The sequence below is a fragment of the Euprymna scolopes genome, chromosome 8, assembly GCF_053919585.1.
Source record: "Euprymna scolopes isolate OS-2025 chromosome 8, ASM5391958v1, whole genome shotgun sequence".
Taxonomy (NCBI): domain Eukaryota; kingdom Metazoa; phylum Mollusca; class Cephalopoda; order Sepiida; family Sepiolidae; genus Euprymna; species Euprymna scolopes.
This window is the reverse complement of record NC_136489.1, coordinates 104,018,853-104,037,019: the sequence shown is the minus strand read 5'-3', so window position 1 is coordinate 104,037,019 and position 18,167 is coordinate 104,018,853. Positions and strand designations below refer to the sequence as shown.

At 32.7% G+C, this 18,167-nt stretch overlaps 1 protein-coding gene across 1 annotated transcript in view; it reads left to right on the top strand.

Moving 5' to 3' along the window:
• Positions 1-18,167, top strand: part of LOC145283923 (uncharacterized) — a 98,805-nt gene that overhangs the window by 65,564 nt on the left and 15,074 nt on the right. The window contains exons 44-56 of the mRNA XM_080133024.1: positions 507-665; positions 1,605-1,688; positions 2,822-2,993; positions 4,082-4,128; positions 6,538-6,696; positions 10,182-10,349; positions 10,572-10,821; positions 10,947-10,993; positions 13,230-13,305; positions 14,011-14,160; positions 15,070-15,119; positions 17,007-17,177; positions 17,386-17,538. Of these exons, the coding sequence (XP_079989150.1) occupies positions 507-665; positions 1,605-1,688; positions 2,822-2,993; positions 4,082-4,128; positions 6,538-6,696; positions 10,182-10,349; positions 10,572-10,821; positions 10,947-10,993; positions 13,230-13,305; positions 14,011-14,160; positions 15,070-15,119; positions 17,007-17,177; positions 17,386-17,538 (1,686 nt within the window). The remainder of the gene's footprint in view (positions 1-506; positions 666-1,604; positions 1,689-2,821; positions 2,994-4,081; positions 4,129-6,537; positions 6,697-10,181; positions 10,350-10,571; positions 10,822-10,946; positions 10,994-13,229; positions 13,306-14,010; positions 14,161-15,069; positions 15,120-17,006; positions 17,178-17,385; positions 17,539-18,167) is intronic.

Sequence of the window (18,167 nt, the reverse complement as noted above, 5' to 3'; positions counted from 1 at the left end):
AGCGATTATTTTTTAGCATAGCTACCAAATTTGTATTTTAGGAAAACTTACTTGATTGCATTTAAAAATAACTATTCTCTCTTTTCAGGTTGTTATTTTTAATTAATTTAATTAAAATGACTAAAATAATTTTTCTTTGATTTTTACATTCAAATTAATTTTAAAGTGTAATGCAGCAGAGGAAAATGATTCATTAATTTCAATTTTAAGATTCAAACAAGATTTGTTTAATGTCAAACTAAATGTCTAAATTAATTCATGAAAACTCAAAATCCAATCTAGGTAAAATATTAAATTCCTAATAGTAACATATTAAAAAATCATTAAATATAATTGATTGTCATCAGCAGACAACGGGTTTATTTTTTGTTGTTTTTGTTGTTTTTGTTTTTGTTGTTGTTGTTGTTGTTGTTAAATTATTATTATTATTTATTGTGTACTTGCTATATTTGAAAGGTTACGAGTTGCTCTGAATAAAATACCCACGTTCTTTATTTTGTTATTAGCAACTTTACCACCGACAACTCCTCAAATCACGACAAGACCTCCAATTTCACCTGTAGTAACAACAACTATGCCTCCAGTTACTACTGCACCAAAAACAATACTTCCAGTTTCCCCATCAGTAATTACTCCAATTGTGCCTTTCATTTCAACTTCTCTTAGTAAGTTTGTTGATCTTTTCCACATCTTTCAAATGATTGATTTTCTCCCGTTTTATTTCTATTTTTCATTTTACTTCGAATCCAAAATCAAGATTTTTAGGGTTTTTCATTTTGTTTAGAATTTTCTCTCTTGATTTTCATTAAATTTAAACTTCTTCATTATATTGCTATTTTTCATTTGTTTCTCTTTTGTTACTTTCACGTTATTGGTTTTATTTTTTCATTTGATTTTTTATATTTTGTTTTTATTTTAATTTCTTTTTTATTTTACTAGTTTACACTTTTTATTGGTTTTATTACTTTTCACTTTGTATTCTTTTGTTTGTTATTTTTCACTTCTTGTTTTGCCGCTTTCACTTTATTTTTTTATTTTTCACTTCTTTATTTTTTAGTTTTTTTTACCTCTTTATGTTTTGTTATTTTTCACTTTATTTTTTATTATTTTTTACTTTATTTTTGTTATTTTTTACTTTATTTTTTTGTTTTAATTCTTTTTTTTGTTTTTATTTTTTGTTGTTTTTACTTTTTTGTTTTTCATTTCTTCATTTTTTGTTGTTTTTCACTTTTTATTATTTTACATTTCTGTATTTTTTGTTGTTTTTCACTTCTTTATTTTATTTTTTTTTGTTTTTCACTTCTTTATTTATTTTTTTTTGTTTTTCACTTCTTTATTTATTTTTTTTTTCACTTCTTTATTTATTTTTATTTTTCACTTCTTTATTTTTTTTTCACTTCTTTATTTTTTTTTTTTCACTTCTTTATTTTTTTTACTTCATCATTTTTGTTTGCTTTTCACTCTTGTTTCACTATTTTGGTCGTTCTTTCACAATGAATCGCCGTCATTTTTGTTGATAACAATCAGTGTGCTTTGTTAATTTTTATATCCATATTCTTTTTGGTGCTTTATTATTTTGTTTTGTTTTTTATTTCTTTTTTAAGCTACGACACTTATTTCAACCAGTGTATTACCGACAACAGAAGTCGAGATTGCAACCCCCACTCAAACAAAAAAGCCAGAACTATGTAAGTTTTTTCAATTTTTTTTTAAGTTAGAAATGTTTTAGAACATTTTAATTTGTATAGTTTATTATTTCCCAGAAAAGTTCATTACTTTTATACTATCAAGTTAACTGAGTTAGTTTAGGCAATTTAATTTCATGTGTTTCGCTAATATTTTGTTAATACATGTTTCTTCTACAACATAATCGCATCGACACACCGGTTATCGATAGATCACTGGTTAAGCAACATTGAGTCTTAATGGGTAACAAATTTTGAAGACTGCGTGCCATATGTAGGAGCGGTCTCTGTTTATTCTGTTATTGTTTCTAGTCGTCCCAGACTTTAAACTAAACTCAAACCATACCGGTTTATGAAAGGTGTGATTGTAGATTGTGCAACCCTTGTGTCACAATACGCTCCCTTTGCAGTCATCTTGGGCTCCTCTCTGTTAACATATCTCTTTTAATGAATGGACGATATAAGTACCGATGACACAAGAATGTACAGCATTCTTTGGTAACCAGTATAGAACGACACTGACTCATGTCAAACTAGTATGAAAGCTGTTCTAGCTGTATCAAAATTGAAAAGAGAACAATATGTGACTAACAAATTACTTGTTTAAAACGATATTTATTTCAAAATATTTTCCGCTAGTTACTATTTACGTTCCCCGACCGATGTGACACAATGTCAGAAGGTGGTGTTGAAAAGCCAGTACACAAAGGCTTCTGCATTGTAGCCCACAAAAATGTCTGAACAACCCCGTTGGTTGTCCTTGGCATAGACGCCTCGGGGGAATTAACAAAAATCTAACTACTTCTTATACAGAGAAGGAAAAGCCTGGGAGGATGGACCTCACAGAAATGCATAGAATCATACCTCAGCCCGACAGAAGCAAGGTCACCAACTCAAAAATGGCCCAGACTCTGTCGGATTGATTGCCGATGACGTATCCTTGACTAGTATGAACAACAACAACAACTCAGTTATGGTCAGGTTGATCCTCTTGAGCAAAAATGAAGAACCCAAGGAAAAGGTTAAGAAACGCTGATCTAATAATGGCGTGCTTATGTCTTAGTTCATTGGCCTCGACCAGAATCATGTTGGAATTTGATTATCGTTTGTGAAAAATTTTTCTTTGTTGTTTTCAGTCTGCAAATTGAACCCGTGTGATATCGATACAATGCTTGGTTTCATGCCGGGTGAAGTGATCGGATGGATTGAAAAGGATGGCATCAGTGGACCAAGCAGCGACGAAGAGACTGCTTACACTGGGGATGAGATTGGCGAGGGCGTCACAGTATTTGTTTACTGCAACAATTGGTAAGAAGATTAAGAATACAAGAATCTTTTGCCTTATAAAATGTTTAAAATATGATGAAGAAACAAAGGGTTTTGAATCAAAGCTATGAAATAGAGAATTGGTTTTTGTTTGCGAAGGGGAGGACAAGTGAAACTTTATCAATTAATTGAGTTTCTATGATGCAAATCGATTTGATTCTTTATTTCGGTTGTATATTCTCTCTCTCTCTCTCTCTCTCTCTCTCTCTCTCTCTCTCTCTCTCTCTCTCTCTCTCTCTCTCTCTCACACACACACACACACACATTCTTTCTCTCAACCCTTCTAATACGCATGCGTACACACACACACAAACACATAAATGCTGGTATGTGCGTATATATTTATGAAACTAATTTCGTGAGGATATTCTGTATCTGTATTTTATTAATAAAGCTATACCGAACCCAAGAATTTTTTTTAATTAAATAAATGTAAATAAATAATTTTCATAATGTATACGCGCTCAGTATTCGATAAATGTCATAAACAAGAGAAACTTTATCAAATAATTGAGTTTCTGTGATGCAAATTTACTCGATTCGATATTTCATTTGCATAATCTGTCTCTTTTTCTCCTTTGTTTTTTCAACACTTTTACACTCACGCACCTGCGCACGCGTTAACGCACATGCAAACACACAAAATACTGATATTTGTATGCGCCTAAATACTGATGAAATCAATTTCAGAATAGTTTTTTTTTTCTAAAAAATAGTTTTTTAATAAAACTATACGGAATTAAAGAAATTTATAAAAACAAATTAAATAAATCTAAATATATAATTTTTATTATGTATGTAGGGTGTCCCAAAAGAATCTGAGTCGCTTACCGAGCAGTGGATATTTATCGTAGAGTGATAATTTCGGTTGAATTCAAATTTCAATTCGTCAGCTTCTTCTGGGATACCCTATGCATGCACAGAATTCGCTAAATACCTTAAAGAAAAATGGATAATTAATTTAATTAAAATTAAATCTAATTTGAATCAATACATGCTTTATTGATTGGAAGATTCTTACATTGAAATCTTTAATCTTGCCTTACTGTTGTGAATTATCCTGATTTCAGTACTTGCAAAGACGGAGACTTATCGTGTACGAATGCAGAATGCCATGGTATGTGTTAATTTTTATTAGTTTTTCTTAACTTTTGTATAACTTTAGATAAAAATAAAATTGAAATAAACGGAATAAAAGTGAATCCTTTTTTAATCCAAGTAATTTCAATGTTTTTTTTTGTTGTTGTTGTTTTTCTTTTTGTTTGTTTGTTTGGTTTTCTTTCTTTTTTTTTGTGAGCCTATCTTATTTGCTTTTGAATTTTGTTAAATTTCATCTTGAATTCACACATTAGAATTTCCGGCACTTGTGCACTAGTGCGAAGGTAAAACTTTTTGGTTTTCAGTTGGGATATTTGGAGAGTGCATAGCAGGGGTGACAAGCGCACATCAGGGGCAGGAAACTCTATTTTGTGTTATAAGCTTCTTATCTTTATTTTAATTCAATAAATGTGTAACAAAAACTTTCTCAACCAAAAAACACACGCACTCGAAAATTTCAGAATTTTGGTTTTGTTACAAAAAAATGTTTTTAGTCTCTAATTTGTGTTTAAAAACTATTTTGTTTTATTATTATAATTTTCTTAAAGGTATTAAAAAACATATTTATTGTGAGATTTTTTATTCATTCCTGAAATTGCATTTGTTTGCCACTGCTATGCACACTTCAAATGTTCCAAATGAGAACCACGAAAGTTGTACCTTCGCATAAGTGCAAAGTGCCGAATTTCCTATCATTCAATGGATGTTACTCAAATTATGAGACAATCTGTATGGAGAAGCTAAATATTAAATCATTTTATCACGTTGTCTTTTATCCTGATTTTTTTTTTTTTTTTTTTTTTTTTTTCATTTGTCATGAAACGAATTATATTATAGTTATATCTTATTCTAACTTATTCTACATCCATAATAGATAGCTATGTTTATGTTATTGGTACTGTTATTTTTTATTCTTTTTAATTGGGACTGCTTTTATGCGTATTACAGCGGTGTTATTTGTGAGATGTAGGACGAATATAAAAAAATTATTGAATAAAATTCCTGAAGAAAACAACAATTAACATTTACTCTCCATTTACCATAAAATAATTAATCCTTAGTCAAAAACGTCTTACTTATGGGTAGCTCTAATCCAAGATTTGGACTCAATTTGAAATATGCAAGGGACATAACTCTACTCTACAAATCTCAATTAGGCAAAGAGTTACGTCCCATTTAATGTTTCTAGACGAAAATCTAACATATGCAAATGTTTTCACGTGATAGCAGTGATGTCTTCTGTATGAGAAAAACTCGTCACTCTGAGTAGAATTCATAACGGATGTAACTCGATTTAAATTAAAAATAACTTCTTATTCTGTGTTGTTATTTTTCTTTTAGCAAAAACTGTACTTTTATCGTTTTATTAGAGTATTATAACCAGCCGTCCTAGGGGTGAACTTTTTTGTCTTGTGTAAAAATAGCTGAGAATAAACCTGTCGGCATTTTTTGGTAGGTGCGCCTCAGGCGATTAGGAATTAACAAACCTTCCTCTCAAACAACAAGGTAATGCTTGAGATGATTCACATCCTAGAATCAGACCGAACAAGAAGGGAGATTGAAATTTCGAGGTCAGACCCCTAAATATCAAGATAGTGCCAAGTCGAACCTCAAATGGTATAAACACCCATAGCCAATCACTTCCAAACTATAATATGATTTCTGTTGTTTTTTTGTTTTGTTTTTGTTTTTGTTTTTTTGTTGTTTGTTTTTTTTGGGGGGGATAGGATTAAATTTGCATCTCTGTAAAAAAAATGTTATTGTTTCTTTTTTTTTTTTTCTGTTTTAACAAAAATTGGTGCAGATTTTCAGTGAGTAAAGTCTTGAATCAGTCAACCAACTTTTGCCAAAAAGTATTTTCTCTATCAATGATTATCAAGATTTGATTGTAAAAGAAAATGTTTCCGTTCCAAGTCAAACCACTGAGATGTTATGCGCACAAAAATATGTCGAGAGATTTATTAATGAAAGGCGAAACCTTGCTTGGACCCTTATTAGAATGACCAGCGTAGAAGCGAAATACGGTCTTTAAATTAAGTAAAAGAACGAAGATGAAAGCACGTATAATCCGGACGCTTTATCGCCAGAAGATGATGCAAAGAAAATGAAAGTAAAATTTGGCGCTTTTAAACAAAAAGTCGAATGGAATTTCACACGCGCGCGCGTGCGCGTATATATATACGCAGTATCTGAGGATAGTGTGAGACAAGCGCTATTGTTGATTGTTCCACCGTCTGACGGTTCACAGAGAAAATAAAGACATATCAATTTAACATTAATGCCATGCGCACTGGTATTATTGCTGTGTGGAAAGTCAATATGCGTATATTTAATGTATATATGCAGAATCTAACATCCAAAAAGAAATTCTATACATGATAACGAAGAAAATTTCTTTCGTTAAACGATTGCTTTTTTTTCTGTTTAGGCTGCGCTTATACACCTTGGACCGAATGGACTGATTGCAGTAAAAGTTGCAACATTGGCAACAGGATTCGTTCCAGAAAGAGGGTGATCGGCCGAGGAAATGAGAAATGTACTTTATCCATAGAAGAATCGAATGATTGTAACTTTGACCCATGCCAAGGTAAATATTGTTTGAGTTTCGATTTCATAAAAAAAATTAATAACAGAGCGTTATGCTTCTTCCACAACATAACCGTATTGACACACAGCAATACACTGCTGATCAAAAATTTAAGATCAGTTAAAAATCTTTAAAAAGAAAACATTTTTTAAGGATAGATTTTAAACTCTTCCGACTGAAGGTTACAAATACTATAATCTAAAAGGTTATGGAAACAAAAAGGTACATCCAAAAATTTTATTTAAAAGTTTGCATTTTTATTAAATTAGGCTTTTTACACATGATCAAAGTTATACGACCAAGGGTATAAATTGTTAGATTTATGGTAATTCTAATGTTTTTAGTTCAGTTAGAGATTAGCAATCACTGTATAAAGGTGTTACCATGCCTAAAGCAAGAAAACTAACCCAAGTTGAGCGCTCTCGAATTCTAGGATTCCATGAGCAAGGTTTGTCACAGCGAGCGATAGCAGGTAAGATAAATCGCAGTAAAACTGTTATTTGAAACTTTCTAAAGACCACTGAGAATTATAGAAAAGCAAAATCCTTTGGTAGGCCCCCACAAAAAAAAATTCTCCTGGATTGACAAGGAAAATCAGACGGGGTTTTATGAATGGCAGAGGACTTTCTTCTAGTCAAATTAAGGAGATTACAGATGCTGATTGCAGTCCAATAACAATCAGACGACACTTACAACAAAAAGGCATGGTAAATAAAAAGCGTAAACAAATTCCTCGATTGCTTCCACGTCACAAACTGGACCGCTTAAGATTTGGTCGTGAATACCAAGCCTGAGACGTTGAGAAGTGGAATCAAGTCCTGTTTTCTGATGAGAAAAAATTCAATTTAGATAGTCCTGGTGGTTTCCAGCGATATTGGCATGACAAAAACATGCCCCTTGAAATTTTTTCCACACGCCATAGTGGTGGAGGGTTCGTAATAGTATGGGGTGCCTTTTCTTACAGAGGGACGATGGAGCTTCAGGTGGTGCAGGGTCGTCAGACAGCAGCTGGTTATGTTAGCATGCTACAAAAAGCATCTTTGATGATGGAGGATCATCGTTTGTGTGGGGATGGATGGTTATTCCAACAGGATAATGCTGCAATCCACACTGCAAGACGAACCTTGTGCTTTCTACAAGAAAATGGAGTCCATCTCTTGGGACATCCTGTATGCTACGGATTTGAACCCAATTGAAAATGTTTGGGGATGTATAATAAGAGATGTTTATCGAAATGACAAACAATATTCAACAAAAAATGAACTTCGTGAAGCCATCTTCAGAAACTGGAATAGGATCCCCCGCACCTTAATGGAAACCCTTATTTCTAGCATGCCCTCAAAGAATGTGGAGGTAGAACTCATTATTAAGTTTGATTGTTGAATGTTTTCATATACGTTTAATACACGTTTTGTACAATTTAATAGAATTTTTGTCCATGGTCTTATAATTTTGATCATGTGTAAAAAGCCTAATTTAATAAAAATGTAAATTTTAAAAATAATTCTTTGGAATGTAGCTTTTTGTTTCCATAACCTTTTAGATTGTAGTAATGGTAACCTTAAGTCGAAGAGTTTAAAATCTATCCTTTAAAAAAAAGGGGTGTTTTTAAAAGATTTTTAAGTGGTCTTAAATTTCTGATCAACAGTGTATGTATAGCATTAGTTTTTATTTGTTTTTAATTGTTTGCTTGTTTGTTTGTTTGTCATTTTAATTTTATTTGGGAGGTAAGGATGCGGTTTGGGAGGCAAAAAAGGTAAAATTTACAAAAAGATAAATAATGTGTTCACTTTATTACCTATAATACGTATCCCATAATTAATTAGTTAAGTTTACGCAGCATATTCGTATTATTAGCGCTCACGTGTCCCGGATAATATTTTATTACATAATGGACCTCAAATTTTTTTATGTATAGCAATTCTTGCGCCTATTAATTATTTTGTATTTCGCTCATTTTAAATATTTGGAGAATGATAGAGTGCAAGTTTGAGGAACATACCCTCTAAATGATAAAATTTATCCAAAAGATCATGTACTTGTGTTACTCACCGTGTTGTCTAGAATACATATTCTATAATTCATGATGATCATTTTATTAATTTAGGAGTGACCTCCCCTCTCCCCACATCCGTACATGTAAATAATGTTTTCCGTTATGGGTTGCATCAAACGGTAAAAAAAAAAATCTGGGCATTCACTGAAATAAAAAAAAATATAATAAAATTATGATTGTTGACTGATTTTTTCTCTTGTTTCTTAGAATGAAGCCAACCAGTATATATATATATATATATATATATATATATATATATATATATATATATATATATATATATATATATATATATATACTGTTGAACTAAATGTTAATGACAAAATACCTTTCCTCGACGTCCTTATTGACACTTTCAATAATACCTTTAGCACTTCCAACTACAAAAAAACTTACCTGCTATATATCTTGCTTTCTAAATATCAAGAGTGGGTGCACCCACCGATATAAAATAGCCATCATCAAAAACCTCCTTAACCGAGCAAAATTTATCTCCTCCAACAAAAAAAATACTACTCATCGAATTAAAAAAAAAAAAACATTAAATAAACAAATCCTCGTCAACAACGGTTTCCCAAATTATATTTTTGATCAACACATAAACTCCATGCTCTAGAAGTTAAACAACGCTCCCACTAACAGTAACACCCCCAACATCATACAATCAACCTATTGCAATCAAACGCATCCGGGCTTTAAGTTAGAAGAAATCGGTATAAAGAATATCATCCATAGATACATCTCCCCTGTAAACGACAATAACATTGGATTCATTATTTACTATAAAAAAATTTAAACCCAAAACTTAGTTATTAAAAACACTCCCTCCCCCCTCGCTTAAACCATTAGAACGGACCAACATAATCTATCAGTTCAAAGAAACATCATAATACATATATAAACAAAAAACATAGAAGAGTTGGGTGAAGGTAGGTCCAACTGCTTGCTCTCTTAAATAGAGATTAGAAGAATGTTCATATATGCATGAATAATGTATTTCACGATCTGAAGAGTGGCTATTTCGGAATATTTTGAATGACATAATGTTTGAAATTGTCCGAATGGTCTCGAAACAATTGTAATGAATATGAAAATACACAATATAATGCTATCATTTTTTTTATATTTACATTGTCTTAATTTTGTGAAAATATTACACACACACACATATATATATATATATATATATATATATATATATATATATATATATATATATATATATATATATATGAGAAGTAGAGAGATTAGATACAACTTTAAAGATTAAATTACAACCTATATACTATCAGATGCAAATTCAAATAAGTCTAGGATATTTAGAATGGAGTGATGCATTTCCAATATATTTATGCAGAACCTTACAATTATGTACCTTCTTGTAATGATAAAATGACATCGATTGAGGTTTTCTTGATTTTTGTTCTAGAAAAATCTAAATGGGCTACTTGGAGTACTTGGGGTGAATGTTCGGAGACGTGTGGTCTTGGTAATCAAGTAAGAAAAAGAGTTTGCGAGAATCCAACCCTTGGTGGAGGTTGTTCAGGCGAAAGACTACAAATTCAAGCTTGCATAAAACAAACATGTCCTGGAAATAGTAAGTTGGAGTTTTATTTTACTTTCTTTTCGTATATTATTCAATACAGTTATTTTCATTCCGAATAAATAGCACTCATTCGTTTAACGATATGGGCACACTGAAACATGCTGTTCGTTTGCTGAGTTCTTAATGCGTGATCCTTGCCGATGAGAACTGAAGGAAGTCTTATGAGTTGAATTTTATTTTTAAAGTAATTTGCGTACGGCTTTTATTATTCAGAAACGTGTACCGGCGGGAAAGTATGGTCAGATTGCGCCAACAGCTGTCCTCTTACATGTTCCGACTATAAGGTTAGCACGGAGGTCTGTCAAGAATCTGATACATGCATACCTGGTTGTCGATGTCCCGAGGGAATGTTGGATGAAGGTGGCAACTGCGTTGAAATCAAAAACTGTTTCTGTCACGACAAAGACGGCACGACAGTTCTAGAAAACTTTGAAGCCAAAAGTGAATCATCTTGCCAAAAATGGTCAGTGGAATATTTCTCTTTTTTTATTTACTTAATTCACAAAAAAATAATTTATCGAATATTATTGCATATTTTCGTTTCTCCAAAAATCATTATTCTGAAATGCTTGTATCTTCTCTTTTCAGTCTCTGCCTTGAGGGAGAAATCGTTTGTAACAATATTACAGAAAATTGTAAGTAGCTTGAAATGTTTACTTGAACCAATTGAGATTAGAAGTTTACTTCTTTATATTTTAGTACGTCCAGATTATTGTATGAACATTCGAACCAGTTTATAATAAAGTGTTTTAAAGCATTTCAGTAATAATAAAAGAGTAATATAAAACTAGTCAGACCCTTTGAAATTCTACAGTGATTTTGACCAATCTGTATAAGTTTTAGACCAATTCGTATAATTTTTACATCAATCTGTATAATTTTAGATCAATATGTATAATTTACAATTAATAACAATATTCCTTTTGAAATAATAAATATTTGTCAGTCAAAACCTTAATGGTTTTGACTGACAAATATTTATTATTTGACTCTGTAAAAACAAAACTGACTCTGTAAAAAATAAATGTCATTGTCAGATTAATATTCATTAATTAAATAAAACAAATATGTTTATTTATTTATTTAACATTCTAGCAATTTAATTATTTTTAAAACAATAAATATTCGTTTTACTTCTTACTGTAAAAATAGTTGTCAACTAAATATTCTTCAAAACGAATATCACTTTGTGAAATGTATTTATTTCAAACTGTAGTTTTAGTCTTCGAAGTGACATATTTTGGAACAATTCATTTTAAAATTTCGTAAAGACGAAATTTACCGCAACGATATTAGATTACTCATTAATTATTGGTCGAATGACTTCAATTTTTAATTGTGTGAAAAGCGATAATATAAGTGTGAACATGAGATGTTTTATGTATTATAATGTAAAATCATTTTTTTTTTGCCTGTGTAGCCGAATTCAGTTCAAATAGTTGCATAATTATGACCAGTATTAATAGCTGATTGCATTGAAGTCATCGTTTTGAATATAACATTTTCAAAGATGTAAGGTTTTTTCTTCATCATAGAAAATAATGACTTTGTGCTAATTTTAGTTAAGCTTGATAAAATAAATGTAAAATGTTGTTACAACCGAGAGTGATAGTGGAGATAAGCTCCCTCTCCCTTAAAACTGCAGTCATGGTGTGTGTCTCAAATATCCTCTGACAACCCAGACGAGCTCTTGGCTTTCTTGTGTGGCTTAGTTACTAAGTCCAGCGAAACTGTGAGAAAAGTAAAAGGCGGTCCACTGGCGCCTTAAAACCAGTCATTTCGGGAAGATGGGGCTCGTCAACGTTGGATGGTAGCTCACCTATGAGAAGGTAACTCTGATTCAAAATCTGCACTGCCTTGCAGAAAGGCTAAGGAAAGGCTAAGGAAGTAAACCCCGACAGAAAATCTGGAGATGGAGTCCCTAAGGCGACCTAACTTGATATTGTCATCACTGGCAACTCCTGTGGCACAGTTAGAGCCAAGCTGTATCGACTCTTTCTCTTGGATCCTCTAGCTTCGTGGAAATAGCTGTTGTCTGTGCAGTAGTCTTCCTATCTTCTAATATCACCCTGTTCAGGCTATGTAGCTCAACTAGGCAGGATCTGCCATTCCCGAGTTGGACTGTACAACCATTACTGACGATACAGATAGACACAAGAGCTACACCATCGTCTCCCTAGACGGATGCTTGACGACTTAAAATGCTGAGAGGATATTAGTGATTTTGTTATAGGTCAATGATTTACGATAATTGTAGTTTATGATTATATCATGTTATCAAATGAAGAATTGGTATTGGGTTTAACTCAGTGATCGTTTTTTGGGGTGGAATTGGACAGAATTGGACTATTTAAGGAGACGAGATAGCAAGAACTTGTTCATATTGGATTTGAAGACGACCATGTTGCAGTTAGCTGAGAAGTAAGCGACTGGAACTGAATTCCATAGGTGGACACTCCTAGGAAATAAGCTTTGTTCATGGAGTTTGCGTTTAGATTTATGCACCGATAAAGAGTAATGGAATCTGTTAGCAATGGGTATTACTTGATGAGTGCTTTTTGTGAAAGTTTGGTAGGAGAGACCATTGAATGGGCCTCAGACGAGCACTTCTTCTGAAGTTATGATCAAAATATGTTGCAAACAATAAAAATATTGAATATTGCTTGCATTTAAGAATTACTGTTTCAGAGACTTCATTGATTTAAGAACATTTTTATAATCTGTGAAATAAAAATAATATGAGAGGATATTACTTGACTTAATGAAAATGCGTTTGTGCAATGTTATTATAAAATTATTTTAGTGGAAAAGTCACATTGTAAAAAAAACATTTATCTATAATCATCTAATAAAATAATGTTTTACTTAAAGGTTGTAAATATGCTGAATGGACTGAATGGGGATCTTGCAGTCAGACTTGTGGAGCTGGCATCAAACATCGATACAGGTAAGACATTTAAAGGGAATTTACTGAAAGTAAATTGTAAACGTTATTAGCAAACTTAAATAAAGAACAATGAACGTTGTTAGCAAACTTGGATAAAGAACAACGGACAATGAATAAAGAACAATTAAATAATTCAATGAATTATAAACTTAATGTCGTTACGTGAATTAATTAAATGAATGGTGATGAATTTACAATGGAATTAAATAGAAGTATCTACTTATAGAACATATCATGGACAGCTATATGCAAATACCGAACCATGGGGGAAATGACGTCGCGGTAAGGAAAAAGAAGACTATAAAAAGGAGAAAGAGCACGTTCGGGAAGACGATCACATTAGAGACGTGGATGACGTTCGAGAACACGTTCGAGAAGGTGGTCACGTTTGAGACACGTGGGTGGCATCACAGCTGTTACGAGAAGTCATGCGTGGTGGAAGAATGAGCAAATAACTGTCGTTGTACAACAAAAAATAAGCGAGTTTACGTTCTTTCCTAATCTTTGTCTACTTTGCGACTGAGGCTACAATGTGTTGGGTAACATTTCACTTACCCGTTGTTTTAATTTAACTTGCTTATATCTTGAAAAGCTGTTAATAAAGACGTTTTATATTAATTCATTAAAACATTTACACAAGTGATGCTTTCATTTCAATCAGGAATGATGGATTTTGTTTAAAATGTATTTTGTTTAAACTCGCAGGAAATTGATCACAAGTGGTGTGAAATGCGACAAAGAATATATTGTGGAGAACAAGACCTGCACAGTTGGACAGTGTCCATTTGATTGTATAATCGATGGCCAAGGTTACACACAAGATGAACTCGTTAGAGAAACGATGTGCAAAGTTTGGTAAGTGACAAGAGAATTTATTTACCCGATATATTTACACCTTTGTTATTTACTTAGAACAAATGCTAACACGAAGAATGTCTGGGTGCATGTATTTCGGTGTAAATAAATATTTATGATGATCAACCTTCCTTATTTCTTCCCCTGTAAAAGAATAGAACGTCAATAATATAAATCTCACCTATCTGTTTAAATGTATGTATGTATGTATGTATGTATGTATGTATGTATGTATGCCTAAAACGTTCGACAGAGGCGACGGATTTTCACGAGATTGGTATCATTTTGAAGGTCGGCATCTCGGACGACAAATATCGAAAAGTTAGCCAAAAACATTAATTCCTTCACCCTCAACGGGACAGTTTTCTACAAAGGGATCGATTTTTTTAGAGCCATTTTTGTAAGTCAACGTATCGGTTAGATTGACTTTGCCTAATTTTAACGTTCCGAAGTTCCGGTCGCGTCATTGAGTAGCGGTAAGACGTCAGATTTTCTTTCACTTTATTTTCTGACTTCGCGTCACAGGTTCGAGCCTACCTGCCTACTACAACTTTTTTTTTTTTTTTTTTTTTGCTCAACACACACTTCCAAACACCCGGGTAACGCCGGGAACCCAGGCTAGTTTAATAATAAAAACAAAATGCTTACTTGGTTATGTTTGGTTTGTGGCACGTTAACAAACGAATGTAGCAGTTCTGAAACTACATATGATATATATGTGAGGAGGTTACGCATGCGAATGTAGTGGTCCTTTTGTTTACTTTCGGCATTCTCCTAACTTTTGCGTCCTTTATTTTGTCCTTTATTCTTATTTCAACGTTGAATTTCTTTTATTATCAACAACAAAATATACCATCGAAATGGCGTAAAACGTTGCCTTTATTTTTCCTTCATTTTTTATTCTTACAGTTACTGCGAAAATTTCAAAGAAGTTTGCTATCCACAACCGAATGCCAAAGGTGAGCGATAAAACGCTATTTTTTCTTGATTCATTGTCCAAAAAGTCAAAAGATAAGCTTAAGTTTGACTTGTTTTCATGTGGAAAATTTTAATGGTCCAAACGTATAAAGGTTTACTGATATTTTTTACGAAAATCGCTCCAGATAAGGCATGAAATTATTTATTGTAAGGAGTTAACAAGAATAAAAGATGGCTATTGCAAAAATTGCCTATTGATCTTAGTCGTGAAGAAAAGGCCATAAATACGAGGAAAATAGTCATTAAGAATAGGGTTCCACAAGTTTGTAGCTCTGGAAAAAAAAGCTACTGAAATAGGAAGTTGTATTATATCGAGGTATCAAAACAGCGAATTGATGGAGATCGTTAGACCAACAAATCAAACGAGAAAGCGGGAATATAGTAGACAATTCTGAAGAATGCATGCCATAATAGTATTTATAAAAAAAAGACTGAGGCTAGGAATACCACGTATGTGAGATGGAGGTTCCAGAATAAATATAATGAAGTAACAATCGAAACTTTTTCTATAGAATAAAATGTTAATACATTAAAAAATAAAAAAATAAAACATTAATCGAATTATTTATTAAACTGGCGGGAGCATATAGAAATTCCACGGCGTCTTCTATATCGAACTGTATAAGATACTGTTAATAATAATTTTACTTTAAAGATATTAAATCACTGCCGGGGTCAATACTATAAAGACAAAAATATTCTTTTATCTTCTGAAAATTAAACGTTATTATCAGCTAAATATTTTTTAGATAAATAAAGCGAATATGTCTCTTACCGTAAAAAATAATAATTGCCAATTAAATATTCTTCAAAATAATGAAACAGATGACACGTTTTAAAAATGACTATTTAAAATTGTATTGTTTTAGTCGACGGGATGACATAATTTGACTTTGGAACAATTCATTTTAAAATCCGGGTGTTCTTTAGCTTAAGGATAACAGATGAATCGCCAAACACCATCTTGCTGATTAAATGATCTCGTTTTTGCTAAATGTGTGTGAAAGATGATAACGTACGTACGAATATGAAATTTTCCAGTGTATTATTATACAGACTTGTGCAACATGGCGTGGATGGCTATATGCAAATACCAAGCCGTGAGCAAAATGACGTCACGGTAAGGAAAAAGAAGACTATAAAAGGAGAGAGCACGTTCGAGAAGATGATCGCGTTAGAGACGTGGATGACGTTCGAGAGCACGTTCGAGAAAAGGGTCATGTGAGGACGTCACAACCGTAACGAGAAGTCACGCGTGGTGAGAGAATGAGGAAATAAATGTCGTTGTACAGCAAACAAAAAGGCGAGTTCAGTTATTTTCTGTTCTTTGTCTACTTTGCGACTGAGGCTACGTGTTGGGTAACGTTACACTAGCAGGGTTCGTGAAAATTCAACAGTTGTATCCTTCATCCGTTGTATATTGTTATCGTGCGTTCTATGGACATCCGGTGTGAACGCATACACCACGATATTAATGTACCACCTTTGTTCAAAATAAAGTATACTTTATCTAAGTATTCTGGTTGATGTAGTTTAAGAATATATCAGGTTATGGATATCTATATCCAAAATCCTTATAGAAGTCTGTGACACATTTCTCATTCTCTGCACATTTGGCGCAAACGGAGACCTCGCAATATTATTATACCACCTTTGGACGGAACAAAAACTACACTTTAATCTTTCATCTTCAGCAATCGGGCGATCCCATCATCTAAAAAAAAATGACGACGTATGCGCAAGTATAACATTGTCATAACGTATTATTATATTGATAATTTTGAATGTAAGTCCTAAAAACAATGTTATCACTTGTATATAGAAAAAAATATATTTGATGGCAAAATGTAATTATTTTTTCGGTTTAGTAAATGGAAATTGGACTGAGTGGTCTGGATGGTCAGCATGCAGTCGTTCTTGCAAACCGGGAGGATTCCGATCCCGAACTCGAACTTGTTCCAATCCACTTCCACGATGCGGCGGCGCTATGTGTCCTGGGGATTCTGTAGAAATGGACCCATGCAACGAAGATCTAATTTGTAAGTTATAGTTTTGACTTGATTTTCTTTTGTTTGTTTTTTATTTATTTTTTATGTATCTATTTTCCGTTTTTTTTTTAATTTTTTGTTTGTTTTTTTATAATCTTATAATATGATCCATTCTCATCTACTTCATCTATTTTAATTGTCTTTTAATACATGAATCATTAAAATAATTTTACCGTTGAGGCTTATTTCGTTATTATAGGCTGTGCTTATGCTCCTTGGTCGTTCTGGTCCACGTGCAGCCAAAGTTGCGGTGCTGGAATCCAAACACGTCAACGACAAAAGATCAACGAGCTTTCCTGCGATGCCGGGCCTCAAACTGAAAGAAAGACTTGTGAAATCCAACCTTGTGATGGTAAGGGCTTAAAAGCGTTCTTTCTTTCTTCGTTTTTTTTTTTTTTTTTTTTTTTTTCTTCTTAGTAGAATTTATTCATTCGATAAAAACACCCTTCTCATTTTGCGACGTCATAAAATGTCTCCAAGAATCTGAGAAATCTAATTTAATATCAGGAAAGAGGACTATGAAATATCTTTTGACCACAGTAAAACGACACAAACTGAAATACTAGTATAAGAACGCGACATGATCAAGAAGACAATCGTAGGTGCTTCTGCATTTACCGACCCGCAATTTCCACGAAGTTGGTTCGGGCTCGCTCAGCAACTGACGGGAATAACCGGAAAAGATCAGCCAAACGTTCCTCGATTTTTAACGAACGTCCTGTTTGTTTTTATCTAATAGGAATCTATGAAGGTTATGGTTTTATAAATTGAAAGAAATTTTTTTTTAATCGCGCAGGTTAGGTTTAGATACATGTTTGTAAATTTATTTATTGTATTTTCACGTTTTTCCTGTTCATCATTATAATTTTCTTATAGCGGTTTAACGTTTCGCGATCGGTCGCTTCCGGTGCAGATGTTTCCAATCATACAAGCCACGGTGCAAAGAGGCACAGTTAGTGAATAAGATATGAGAACGATATA